Source organism: Bacillus rossius, chromosome 17 (genome assembly GCF_032445375.1).
Source record: "Bacillus rossius redtenbacheri isolate Brsri chromosome 17, Brsri_v3, whole genome shotgun sequence".
Lineage (NCBI taxonomy): Eukaryota > Metazoa > Arthropoda > Insecta > Phasmatodea > Bacillidae > Bacillus > Bacillus rossius.
Window position 1 is genome coordinate 13,256,969 of NC_086344.1, and position 14,090 is coordinate 13,271,058.

At 42.8% G+C, this 14,090-nt stretch overlaps 2 protein-coding genes across 9 annotated transcripts in view; one reads left to right on the plus strand and one right to left on the minus strand.

Annotated features, from left to right (window-relative positions):
• LOC134540942 (centrosomal protein of 135 kDa-like) overlaps window positions 1–14,090 on the plus strand; it is a 72,883-nt gene that overhangs the window by 42,914 nt on the left and 15,879 nt on the right. Inside the window, exons 17-19 of the mRNA XM_063384027.1 lie at window positions 2,430–2,627; window positions 4,168–4,344; window positions 8,634–8,836. Of these exons, the coding sequence (XP_063240097.1) occupies window positions 2,430–2,627; window positions 4,168–4,344; window positions 8,634–8,836 (578 nt within the window). The remainder of the gene's footprint in view (window positions 1–2,429; window positions 2,628–4,167; window positions 4,345–8,633; window positions 8,837–14,090) is intronic.
• LOC134541019 (uncharacterized) overlaps window positions 1–14,090 on the minus strand; it is a 76,376-nt gene that overhangs the window by 20,733 nt on the left and 41,553 nt on the right. For 2 of the 8 annotated variants that reach the window (XM_063384151.1, XM_063384152.1), the window contains exon 7: window positions 7,747–8,801. The exons of 3 other annotated variants lie outside the window; for them this stretch is intronic. The gene's annotated coding sequence lies outside the window, so the exon portion shown is untranslated. Of the gene's footprint in view, window positions 1–7,737; window positions 8,835–14,090 lie in introns of those variants that run through there. 3 more of the 8 variants (XM_063384146.1, XM_063384147.1, XM_063384149.1) reach the window with 3 other exon arrangements.

Consider the following 14,090-nt stretch of genomic DNA (forward strand, 5'->3'; position numbering starts at 1 on the left):
AGGCAACATGAATGAAAACAAATGCAATCCAATGATTTTGTAACAGATCCGATAACTGATACAAAATTACCCTCTTTTATCGCATAATGGTAGCACTCGCGTAATCGTCGCACCCATATTTTGGGGCGTCAAAATTTGGATAAAAAAAACCTCTAGCGTAAACGTCGCATAATTTTTTTGGTCCCGCTATTAGATTCTGAGCGCTTTGTGTAGGTATTTTTTCTGTATAAAATGATGTCTTTTAAAATATAAATCTAAGATTTATTCGGACATTACCACTTAATTAATTGACGAAAATACGAAGTTGTCTGACGTGTAAATTATCTTGTAAAGACTTATTAAATGTTATTTACTTCATCTGATCATCAGCATCGCCGCGGTGTACCACTTATAAACATGTAGCCAGCGCTAGTTGGCATCATTCGTGTTTGGTTATGTTGCTTCCGTATAGAGCGCGCGCACGTAGTCGAATATCAATATCTCGCCGATTGCATGCAACGTGCTCTCTCTGTCAACTGCCAAGTTAACTACATTTGATAGCCCGCATTCTTTCGTGGTAAATGTGTACTACTGCAATAGTTACGCGTTGGTTCCTGGCACAGATTCAAATTCACGTTACAGTTTGGTTTTTCTATTTAAAGTTGAAGAATGGTTTTTGTTTAGTGAATTATTAATATAAATTGTTTGGCGTGCCCTTGTATAGTCCACGTTTTTTTAAATAAACGTACTTTCCATGAATGAGTTTCATTTTTATGAATAACTTTACCTAACAAAAAAAAAATTCCGCATAATCGTCGCATCCCTACTTTTCAAACTTGATTTTAGAATAAAATGTGCGACGATCATGCGAGAAAACACGGTATTTCAATATATTTTTTTTGTAAATAATAACAATTAAAGTTTCTAGATAATATTTGTAAGTAGTAAGTCATTCCATTAATAGGTTTTTTTTATGACTGTTTGTATTTATAAAGCAATTGTATTTGTCTTTAAGTGTGTACTTATTTAGGTTAAATAACACATTAATTTTCTTAATAAATGTCTTAAATTACCAATGAGATTAAATTTGTGTTAAGAATAAATAAAATCTTTACAATTATTACAAAATAATTTTTTCAAATCATAGTTGGATAAAATGTAAAATAACTGTACAAACAACAAATATACTAAGTTGCAGTTACACATTAAGCGTTTCTCTCATTCATTATTTGGAACTGTTCTATGAAATGTCAGACACGTAGGTACCTCTCACATTTGATGTGTAAAACGGCAGTTGAACAATCTAGTGTTCCTGAACTGGAACACCCAAGCCAGGCTGAGAGATCAATGGGTTAGTCTCCAAAATAAAGGATTCGTGATTTTAACCGGAAGTTTGGTAGGTCTGTGCGAGAAAGTTTTTAAAAACTTTTATTCTTGCTGTCTCGTGGAGCACAGCGTACAGATTCAATTTTACGTTTTTTGACTTGTGTGATGTAATGTTTACAATATCGGTGCCTTAAAAAAAGTTTTTAGCAGTGATTTTGCGGGGCGGAATTTTAGAAGTTTATTTTATCCTCTAAATCACATTATTACCATAATACGTGACCGAAATTTAAAAACTGAATAGTGATTATCTTACTTTAGGTTTAGGATTTTTTTTTTTCGAGAGTCGGATAGGTCTGTGGGGGGAGCAATGGCCTGCACTCAGATTAGAGCGGCAGTAGACAGAGGTTTGTAAACACCCTATTACGGACCGTGACTCTTCTCGGAAAGGGAGGAAATGGCTGGGACCTCAAGGTGCGACCACATCTGCAGACTAGTTCCAACCCCGGCCACTGCGGTCTGCCCAGTACTACCGGGTCAACAAGCGAGATGTGGGGATACACTCCCATCTAGGCGGGCACCTTACGAAAATTTCCTGTATAGTAATTTTAAATAATTTATCACATGATCTGTACGTACGTACACACACACACAAACACACACACACACCCACACCCATCCATCCATCCATCCATCCATCCAACCATCCACCCATCCATCCATCCACCCACCCACCCATCCAACCATCCACCCACCCACCCATTCACCCACCCATCCATCCACCCACCCATTCACCCACCCATCCACCCACCCACCCATCCACCCACCCATTCACCCATCCATTCACCCATCCATCCATCCATTCACCCATCCATCCATCCACCCATCCATCCACCCATCCATCCACCCACCCACCCACCCATTCATCCATCCACCCACCCACCCACCCACCCATTCATCCATCCACCCACCCATTCATCCACCCACCCACCCATCCATCCATCCATGCATCCATACATTCATTCATGCATGCATGCATGCATACATGCATACATACAATTTCACCATCATAAGTGTAAAGTTGTGAGCGTGTGGGGAAGCTTGCAAGCAGAGTGTCGGGCCGGCAGGACTCTGAGCGCGCGGACATGCTGGAGCACTTCCGCAGCCTGAGCGTGGAGGCGACGGCGCTGGAGTCCAGCAACCACAGCCTGGAGGGTGAGCGCGAGGAGGCGCGCGCTGCCGTGCAGGCGGCGGAGCAGCGCGCGGACGAGCTGCACCAGCGCCTGCTGGCCCGCGAGGCCGCCGTGCACGCCTGCGAGGAGCAGGTAGTGCCGTACCTCTGTGGTGGTAGTCGTAACGTGCCCCTGTGGCGGTAGTCATGCGTGCCTCTGTAGTAGTAGTAGTAGTAGTAGTCGTGCTGCAATATTGCGGTAGATAACAATCACTGACGACAGAACATTATTACAGTAGGTATTTCATATCAAGTTCATCTAACATTACGAAACACAATATTAGATAAAAAAAATTTTTTTATATAGATTCTAAAAAAAAAAAAATTTTAAGTCCAAAACTAAAAAACATATATATTTTTTAAATTACCACTTTTAAAAGTGATATAAAAAGCAATTAGCATTAAGCGTAGGGATATTGAAATCGAGCAGGTGTAATTAAGTTGTTTTTTTCCTTCATTAACGAAGGAAAATTAAAAAAAAATGAGGGGGAGATTAATATGAAGAATTCTGTACACAAACGTGTACGTGAAGAAATTAATATTTTCTTTTTTTAATTACTAATGAACGCTATTGCAGGAATTAACAATAGGGCGCCAGAGGTAATCAACAGGTAACAACAAAATAACACTATCAATAATTATTTTTATTGCATTAACCATAGTATGAGAAACCTCGAGTCATGGAATTAACAAACAAACAAATATTAAATACGGTCTATGGGATGTCGTAGATAACCTGACTCTTGAATAAAATAAAATAAAATAAATTAAGTTCCTGAAAGTGTTCACAAAGTAAAAAGTTTTGGGGTTTGCACCGGCTTGCTCGAGCATGAAACTCCTAACTTCTGGACCTCTGAACTTGTGTGTGAGTAGATTGTGAATTTTTAAGTATTTTTGCCGATAATTGCCGAAAGTCAATATTTAATTAATTTGATGATAATCCAAAGTTTATACTAATTACGTCGACGGTAAAAATTTACGTCAGTGTTCCAATATAACGATGATGCAGACCATACCTTAACTCTGGACGATTAAGGTCGTTCGGAAAATACGTCGTCACTCACGTAAATTGAATGCGATTCTTCTGCATTCAATTACAGGGCGTCGCCAACTATTGCCCTGTATTTTGACGTAATTTTCACACCAATAACGCCGAAATTAGTCTCGCCACGTATAAATATTCCCCGAGGGAATACACTTCAACACGCACTAAATGGCGTCATTTTCCACTCTTTCTTCTTCTCTCTTGCCGAAATTAAATTGTTACTTTAAATAGGCCAATCACGGCCGCGACACGTTAGCGTCCTTTTTAACTAAGCCAATGAAAAGTCATTATTACACAAGCATAGGCTCGTTGAAGCTGTTCCAAACGCCGCGCGATTATTTATATCAGCAGTTGTCATGACGACGCAGCACGAGCTGCGAACGCCGCCATGCAAGAAACAAAACAAAACACTGCCGAAAGTCCGGGAAGCGGTATTAACCTCGAACGTAAAACAATAATAAACAGTTTCAGTTAGTCTGATAATACCGTAGTATTACAATTCCTGTGTGTGTATGAAATTACTTGGATTGTGAAAGGAGGTTGTGATGCAAATGAAGCGGAGTGTAACGGAGGAGCGGCTGCCCGGCAGATCTCGGAGCTGACGGTGGAGGTGGCAGGCCTGGAGGCGCGGCTGCGGCAGGAACAAGAGCGCGCCGAGCGCCAGGACACGGACCTGGCAGCGCTGCGCCAGCTGTGCGCGGGGCTCGACCAGCAGAAGGAGTCCCAGGCCGAGCGGGCGGCCGTCGCGGAGAGCGTCAGGGCGCAGGTGAGCGTCGAGCGTCCCCCGCAGCCCCGGGAGGAACAAACGCCGTTCGGGAAACTTATTGAGATGTCCGAGTGGTGTCTGTTCGTGAAAAGCATTATACGCCAAAAGGGGGAATTGTAGATCTGATTGATTCTCGAAAGCTCTCAAAGGACTTGCATTACACCTTTATCTTCATTTCTCCGCCATATAATGTTACGGTCACCGCTCATATGCACTGGGAGAAGACTGCGCGCCAGTCCAGAGGAGACACCGCGCTAGAAGCACCAGCGAGCGTCACGCTTATCATCCCGCCTCGCCGACACAGATACACCCCTGACTAGCGAGGTGGTCAAGAGACAGCTAAGTGTTGTATTGTTGCAATGGAAATAACCAATTTATGCAGTATTTCTTGTGCATCCAAACCAGTTAGTGGATACTGACTATTTTTTTATCGGGGTGGGTCGTATTCCCCGGTGGATCCCTCGCAGATCTGGGCTAGTTGAGAACGTGTCATGGGTTCCACGGTGAGCTGGTTTTGGTTTTCTCTAGCGTCCTGAGTTCCATCTCTGCTCTTGTATTCGTCCCACGCCGAGTTGCAGGTCATGCAGGCTTGGGTGACGACAAACGTGTGTAGGAAGGGTTCAGTGTGTCCCGTGTTTTACTTCCCTGTGAACAGTTGGTGTGGTTGTTTTTCCTTGTGCCGGACAAAGGAGCTTTCTGATGACCGGTGGAGCGTGGTGAGACATCTCTACTTGAGTGGCAGTTATGCAGCTATGGCTCTGTGTTGTCGTTGCTACTTCACAAGCTTCTCGCATGCATGAAGGCATGAATGTAAAGACGTCCATACATAACATTGCACTTCGTGGAATGATTTTGACAGACATTGGGACACAGAAAAAAACAGTACGTAAACACCTAAACTGCTGCAGGTTTGAAAGTATTGTGTGAGAAGATGAGTCTTTCATTCCTTGTTTTATATTGTTTGTAGGGTGGGAAATACGAAAAATAGATCCCAAAGTTGAAATATGTCACTTAACAATTGAATAATAATTTTTACAGTGTACCCACAACTATTATTTTATTGAAACTATTATTATATATAAGATTTGTTTTTAAAACAATTAAAATAAATAGCACTAGCATTCAGAAACAGAAACGAGATGGCATGTATTTTCCGTTTATTCGCTTTTTCAATGTTATTGGGATTTGTCGTGCACAATTTAGAATAATATTTAATTCAGCATACTATAAGATTATAAAAGTTGTTTGTTTTAATAAAATATTGGATTTAATTTATTCTGGGCCAGGCAAATTTCATTGCCCGAGATTGACGATGGCGTAAATAAATCCTGGCTGGACACTTAGGCCGTCATCGAAAATAAACACGCAGTGAAGTAAGCAAATAGCTATTAAGGAAAGAGCAAATTATGTTTGTTTATTCATCACACATTAATTAGTTGCATTGTATCTACTGCTACATAACTGTTGTTGCCATTGTGCACGCAGGGGGGAAAAATACTCATAAAAAAAGAGCTACCTGCTTTGAATCTATGACCGTGTTACTTCAAATCGTGCCATAATTTGTTGAAGTCGGTTTTCTGCTTCTTTTTGAAGGACTTTCACTTATTTTTGTAACAGAAATTATTCTTACTTTAGCTTAAGAATTAGCTTTAAATATTTGCTCCATTCTTTGTGAAATTGCCATAGTATACATGCTCTGAAAATATACAGTCACACTCGAATTATTTACGAATAAAAAATGAGAAGAAATATCACTGCTTATAGAGGTGCAAAACTTAACTGATAGTTTTAATAAACTCTTAGTAGATTAGATTGTTCCACTCAAGAAACAACAAGTTGCAGTCACCAGCATCAGAGTGGTGAGACGGCAGGGGAGAGGTAGAAATAATGCAGCATGCTTGCACAGTTGCATGCTAGCACACTTGCAATAGCATAATTTAGTGCTAGCATGTTTCCATTTTTTTTATCTGCGACCTCAGCCAAGGAGAATATTTTTTTCCTATGTCTAATAATAATAATTAGGGGCAGGTATTTTTCGCGAAAATATCGAAACGCATATTAGACTGAAACAAGGTATACCCGCACCTGTGATTTCTTCCTTGTGATTGGCGGCAGTCTGCGAGAGACGTCGTTGCCTTATTTGGCTGAGCCACTCAGAGCGCGTTTGCTTTCACGTTGAATTACTGTGGTTGGTGTTGTTACAATCTATATGTACCTGGGAGAAACTCGCCCAATCACGAAACACAGACGATGCTACAGTGTTTTAACTTTCAGGTAGTCTCGAACTCTTTTCGCGAAATCTGCATGCCCCTAATAATAATATAGTAAGTTAAGAAGTTTCACTTCTGCTATGCACGCATGCACACACACACATGCATATGCATACACGCACCTGTTTGTTAATATTAATGCTGTTAATAGTGTTGTACAAACAGTAGAAATAAATTTCAAACTAGGTATAATGTTGGCGCAAAAACGAAATTACAGCAATGCAATTCAACAAAAATATTTTTTGTTTCCTGACTGGGCCACTGCTAAAAGATTTATGTAAGTTTTGTTTATTTAGCAGCCCCAATAACATGGGGTCTCGTTTTGATACATAAAATGTGATATACATGTATGCTAAATTTTAGTATTTTCGTATATAAAAATGTACAGTGTTGGCGACACGTACAATATTCATGACAATAAAAGTGATAACAAAAACTTAAAAGTTTTCGCAACAAAACTGATTGAAATATAAAACCGTAAAATCTTGCCTCTGCAGTGACTAGCATGTATCATGATGTGGGAAAGAAAAATCAGACGTTGCTGGCAATTAGAGCAGAATCGTGGACTTCAAGATTCCGTTATGTTTGGTTTTTCCACTGGAGAAATGAAATTAATCATTTGAAATTTAAGAATTTACTTTCACCATATTTTTATTTTCTCTGTGTTATTTTTTTTTTGTCTGTCTGTTTGGTACAAATTTTGTAATCAAAATTTAAAATAACTTCCCAATTAGTTAGAAACTTGAAAATTTGAACATCGTTCAGGACTGGATGACAATGCAATATTAACTCATTTTCTTGTTTGTCTGTTTGGTACAAATTTTTGATTGATTTTGTTCAGCAAGCCCTTGTATTCGTGGCGTTGGGCTGTGAGCGGAACATTGCAGGCGGTGCTTCGTGCTTTAGTTTCCAATAGGATAGAAGCTGGGAGTAACTTTACAAACATGTTGTAACATTTAACCTAAATACATATTTTGTGAAATCTTCAGCTATATTATTTGATGCTCTTTGCATATTCATTAACACATTCAACCTTAAATTTCACAGCCTGATAAAAATACAAATCTGTATCAATTCCCTGCGACAAAACTTTTTCAAAATGTAAAAAAAGAAAAATTCTGAATTTTTAAATTAATTATTTTTAATTACTTCTAAATATGACCTTTACAGGAAAAATTGTAACAAACACATGGGGGAAATGCATATAGCTCTCTTTGAATAATTTATCATTAGGAACACCTGTATTTCGCGAATAAATTTCGTGTCAAGGTATTTCAACAAAATACTGTAGCTTTTCTCCTGTGGTTATTGGCTGAGGTCGGTGAGAGGTGTCGTCCCGCTCTTGACGGGGCCAATGAGAATGTGGTCAACCGTACCGCTGCACCCTCAACAATTTGCCACGACTCCTAGAGAAAGCTAGGTACAGGGTTTTGTGAAATACCTTGACGTGAAATGAAATCGCGAATTACAGGTGCAGAGATGCCAACCTTTAACAAGACCTATCAGTGGTAATATCAAACACTTATCAGTAGCTTTCAGTAGTAACCAAAATTAATTACAAATTTACTTGTAATTGATGTACCTGATCATCTGCATTATGTAGGACTGCTCTGTGTTTGTATATCTTCACTTAATTGTTTTTTTTTTTTTAAATAGTCATTTAAAAATTTCGGTTCTCTCAGTTCGCTCGAAATATTACCAAGTGAATATTACCAAGCAAGCTGCAGGAACAAACAGCATTCACCATAGCCATTTTGCATACGGGAGCTAATACAGCTATATTTTTTTTTTGGCAGTTTCAGTAGAACTTTATGGTCGTATCAGTAGCTCCGTGATTTCTCTTTACGATCCGTAGAAACTACGGAAAATTCGTAGGCATTGGCATCTCTGCAGGTATCCCTATTTATAGTTATTTTGGAAGAAAATTTGCATGAACTCGAAACGGACTGGCAAGGCAGGGTTTGATGAGCTTTCTTGAGCCGGGCAGAGAGCAGACGCAGGTGTGTCATGTTTGCGCAGCTGGAGAGCGAGGTGGCACGGCTTCGCGAGGAGCACGAAGCGCTCCGGGACCAGATGGAGCGGGACCGTGCCGGAGCGTCCTCGCTGGAGGCGATGCTGGCATCCAGCCGGCAGGAGGCGCTGGAGCAGCGCGCGGCCAACCAGGCGCTGGAGTCGGAGGTGGCACGCCTGCGGGACCAGGTGTCTCGTCTGCAGGACAAGCTGTGAGTTCCAAGCACTGTTCAAGCTTTGTTCGGTTTCAATTTACTTCCATGCAGTGCGTGGTATGTATTTTACGCTTATAAATAGTCCACCCTTTTTTCTTAACAGTGTAAAATGATACCTTTCTGACGTGACAACGTCTAATAAATCGATGAACGCAGGCTGCACGCACGAAAAAGGATGACTCATTGTCCCGTTATGCTTTGTCCCATTACGCTCATTGTACGCTTGCGCCGCTTCTATCTCTCCACTCCCATTAATTTCCTACTTTTCCTATCATCGTCCTATCCTTAACAGAATAACACAGATTGGAAGAAGTTAAATAGCAAACATGTATAAAAGCTAAAAGGTATAGTTAAAATAATCTCTTTGTTAAAGTAATACACATATTTGAATTAATTAGTGCAAATAAAAGTAAATTTTATCAATTAAATTGTAGATTTCATTTCACTTCTTCTTTGTATCCATACAAAATAGTGATAATTCAATAAAAAATGATTCAATTTTATTCATAAAAGTATGCAATCATTTCATCAATGTTTTGTTATGACGTCATGTTAAACTATCGTCCGTAAACCGACTTTACAGACAACCAATTTTTTTTAAGTGCAACTTCTTTGGACGTGATAAGAGTAAAATATCAAGGCTGAATTTCAATACAATATTTTTTCGTGAAAAATTGTTGCGAAACGAAAGGACGGAGACTGGTTGCGGACGGTGCAGAGAACTGGCGGGCCGCGGGCTCCACATGGCTTAGTGCGGCTCGGGTTGAACCCTGCCATGCTGCAGGGATAGGCGGGTCGCCTGCGCCTGACGTATAGTAAGGGAGTGTTTGGGCAGAGGGCAACACAACGGGGTTTGAGCTTATTGTTGTGCACCGCGCCTCGGGCCACATTTCAAAGAAATATTTTTCTCTCATGTATGTATTATTAATTAAATTAGTTGTGTGATTCAGTATTGTTAAACAGTGTTACCTGAGTATTGTTTTAGCTGTGAAACTAAATATATATTTTTTTGCTGGTATAATGCTTTTCACGCTTTAGTTTGACAGGGTAATTATTCATCTTAAATTATTATTTTATTAACTAAATCACACATTGTATTATAATTATGAGTCCACAAGTGTGTAAATATGTTAGTCCAAATAAGAATATGCTAGTTAAAAGGGTTGAAACATTTCCCTTGTGTGGAACGTTGTTTTTATTTTCATTTGTATTAAATTTCTAATAAATACAAGAGAATGTTAACATTCTAAAGTACTTGAAAAAGAAATCAAAGCAAAAAAAATTAATGCTGATTTTTTTTAGAAAATATTTTTTTCTCTCTTTCTCTCTCTGCCGTTTTACTCCTTATGATATACTTACGAGTCGAGGATTGAAGTGCCAAAGAAGTTTCACTTGTATCACGTGTACTGAGTTACGTGCAATTTTTCTTTTCTTTAACGATAATCAAGTGAAATATTTGGTAATTATATTTGTATTTGTCGTGAGGTAGTGTGTGTTGCTTGTTCGAGGGTGGTGTGTGTGTAGCTTGTTTGAGGGTGGAGTGTGTTGCTTGTTTGAGGGTGGAGTGTGTTGCTTGTTTGAGGGTGGAGTGTGTTGCTTGTTTAAGGGTGGTGTGTGTTGCTTGTTTAAGGGTGGTATGTGTTGCTTGTTCGAGGGTGGTGTGTGTGTAGCTTGTTTATGGGTGGTGTGTGTTGCTTGTTCGAGGGTGGAGTGTGTGTAGCTTGTTTATGGGTGGTGTGTGTTGCTTGTTTAAGGGTGGTATGTGTTGCTTGTTCGAGGGTGGTGTGTGTGTAGCTTGTTTATGGGTGGTGTGTGTTGCTTGTTCGAGGGTGGAGTGTGTGTAGCTTGTTTATGGGTGGTGTGTGTTGCTTGTTCGAGGGTGGAGTGTGTGTTGCTTGTTCGAGGGTGGAGTGTGTGTAGCTTGTTTATGGGTGGTGTGTGTTGCTTGTTCGAGGGTGGAGTGTGTGTAGCTTGTTTATGGGTGGTGTGTGTTGCTTGTTCGAGGGTGGTGTGTGTGTAGCTTGTTTATGGGTGGTATGTGTTGCTTGTTCGAGGGTGGTGTGTGTGTAGCTTGTTTATGGGTGGTGTGTGTTGCTTGTTCGAGGGTGGAGTGTGTGTTGCTTGTTCGAGGGTGGAGTGTGTGTTGCTTGTTCGAGGGTGGTGTGTGTGTAGCTTGTTTATGGGTGGTGTGTGTTGCTTGTTCGAGGGTGGAGTGTGTGTAGCTTGTTTATGGGTGGTGTGTGTTGCTTGTTCGAGGGTGGAGTGTGTGTTGCTTGTTTATGGGTGGTATGTGTTGCTTGTTCGAGGGTGGTGTGTGTGTAGCTTGTTTATGGGTGGTGTGTGTTGCTTGTTCGAGGGTGGAGTGTGTGTTGCTTGTTCGAGGGTGGAGTGTGTGTAGCTTGTTTATGGGTGGTGTGTGTTGCTTGTTCGAGGGTGGAGTGTGTGTAGCTTGTTTATGGGTGGTGTGTGTTGCTTGTTCGAGGGTGGTGTGTGTGTAGCTTGTTTATGGGTGGTATGTGTTGCTTGTTCGAGGGTGGTGTGTGTGTAGCTTGTTTATGGGTGGTGTGTGTTGCTTGTTCGAGGGTGGAGTGTGTGTTGCTTGTTCGAGGGTGGAGTGTGTGTTGCTTGTTCGAGGGTGGAGTGTGTGTTGCTTGTTCGAGGGTGGAGTGTGTGTTGCTTGTTCGAGGGTGGTGTGTGTGTTGCTTGTACGAGGGTGGTGTGTGTGTTGCTTGTTTATGGGTGGTGTGTGTTGCTTGTTTGAGGGTGGAGTGTGTTGCTTGTTTGAGGGTGGAGTGTGTTGCTTGTTTGAGGGTGGAGTGTGTTGCTTGTTCGAGGGTGGTGTGTGTGTAGCTTGTTTATAGGTGGTGTGTGTTGCTTGTTTATAGGTGGTGTGTGTTGCTTGTTTGAGGGTGGAGTGTGTTGCTACTTTGAGGGTGGAGTGTGTTGCTTGTTTAAGGGTGGTGTGTGTTGCTTGTTCGAGGGTGGTATGTGTTGCTTGTTCGAGGGTGGTGTGTGTTGCTTGTTCGAGGGTGGTGTGTGTTGCTTGTTCGAGGGTGGTGTGTGTGTTGCTTGTTCGAGGGTGGAGTGTGTGTTGCTTGTTCGAGGGTGGAGTGTGTGTTGCTTGTTCGAGGGTGGAGTGTGTGTTGCTTGTTCGAGGGTGGAGTGTGTGTTGCTTGTTCGAGGGTGGTGTGTGTGTTGCTTGTTCGAGGGTGGTGTGTGTGTTGCTTGTTCGAGGGTGGTGTGTGTTGCTTGTTCGAGGGTGGTGTGTGTTGCTTGTTCGAGGGTGGTGTGTGTGTTGCTTGTTCGAGGGTGGTGTGTGTTGCTTGTTTATAGGTGGTGTGTGTTGCTTGTTTAAGGGTGGAGTGTGTTGCTACTTTGAGGGTGGAGTGTGTTGCTTGTTTAAGGGTGGTGTGTGTTGCTTGTTCGAGGGTGGTATGTGTTGCTTGTTCGAGGGTGGTGTGTGTTGCTTGTTGAAGGGTGGTGTGTGTTGCTTGTTCGAGGGTAGTATGTGTTGCTTGTTCGAGGGTGGTGTGTGTGTTGCTTGTTCGAGGGCGGTGTGTGTTGCTTGTTGGAGGGTGTGTGTGTGTGTTGTTTGTTCGAGGTTGGTGTGTGTGTTGATGTACGAGGGTGGTGTGTGTTGCTTGTTCGAGGGTGGTGTGTGTGTTGCTTGTTCGAGGGTGGTGTGTGTGTTGCTTGTTGGAGGGTGTGTGTGTTGTTTGTTCGAGGGTGTGTGTGTGTGTGTTGTTTGTTCGAGGGTGGTGTGTGTGTGTGGCTTGTTCGAGGGTGGTGTGTGTGTTGCTTGTTGGAGGGTGGTGTGTGTGTTGCTTGTTCGAGGATAGTGTGTGTGTTGATGTACGAGGGTGGTGTGTGTTGCTTGTTCGAGGGTGGTGTGTGTGTTGCTTGTTCGAGGGTGGTGTGTGTGTTGCTTGTTGGAGGGTGGTGTGTGTGTTGTTTGTTCGAGGGTCCTGTGTGTGTTGCTTGTTCGAGGGTGGTGTGTGTGTTGCTTGTTCGAGGGTGGTGTGTGTGTTGCTTGTTCGAGGGTGGTGTGTGTGTTGCTTGTTCGAGGGTGGTGTGTGTGTTGCTTGTTCGAGGGTGGAGTGAGTTGCTTGTTCGAGGGTGGGTTGTGCGTTGCTTGTTCGAGGGTGGTGTGTGTGTTAATTGTTCGAGGGTGGTGTGTGTTGCTTGTTGGAGGGTGTGTGTGTGTGTGTGTGTGTTGTTTGTTCGAGGGTGGTGTGTGTGTGGCTTGTTCGAGGGTGGTGTGTGTGTTGCTTGTTCGAGGGTGGTGTGTGTTGCTTGTTGGAGGGTGGAGTGTGTTGCTTGTTCGAGAGCGGTGTGTGTTGCTTGTTCGAGGGTGGTGTGTGTGTTGCTTGTTCGAGGGTGGTGTGTGTGTTGCTTGTTCGAGGGTGGTGTGTGTGTTGCTTGTTCGATGGTGGTGTGTGTTGCTTGTTCGAGGGTGGTGTGTGTTGCTTGTTCGAGGGTGGTGTGTTTTGCTTGTTGGAGGGTGTGTGTTGTTTGTTCGAGGGTGGTGTGTGTGTTGCTTGTTCGAGGGTGGTGTGTGGGTTGCTTGTTCGAGGGTGGTGTGTGTGTTGCTTGTTCGAGGGTGGTGTGTGTGTTGCTTGTTCGACGGTGGTGTGTGTTGCTTGTTCGAGGGTGGTGTGTGTTGCTTGTTCGAGGGTGGTGTGTTTTGCTTGTTGGAGGGTGTGTGTTGTTTGTTCGAGGGTGGTGTGTGTGTGGCTTGTTCGAGGGTGGTGTGTGTTGCTTGTTTGAGGGTGGTGTGTGTGTTGCTTGTTCGAGGGTGGTGTGTGTGTTGCTTGTTCGAGGGTGGAGTGTGTGTTGCTTGTTCGAGGGTGGTGTGTGTGTTGCTTGTTCGAGGGTGGTGTGTGCTGCTTGTTCGAGGGTGGTGTGTGTGTTGCTTGTTCTAAGGTGGTGTGTGCTGCTTGTTCGAGGGTGGTGTGTGTGCTGCTTGTTCGACGGTGGTGTGTGTGTTGCTTGTTCGACGGTGGTGTGTGTGTTGCTTGTTCGAGGGTGGTGTGTGTGTTGCTTGTTCGACGGTGGTGTGTGTGTTGCTTGTTCGAGGGTGGTGTGTGTGTTGCTTGTTCGAGGGTGGTGTGTGTGTTGCTTGTTCGAGGGTGGTGTGTGTGTTGCTTGTTCGACGGTGGTGTGTGTGTTGCTTGTTCGAGGGTGGTGTGTGTGTTGCTTGTTCTAAGGTGGTGTGTGCTGCTTGTTCGAGGGTGGTGTGTGTGCTGCTTGT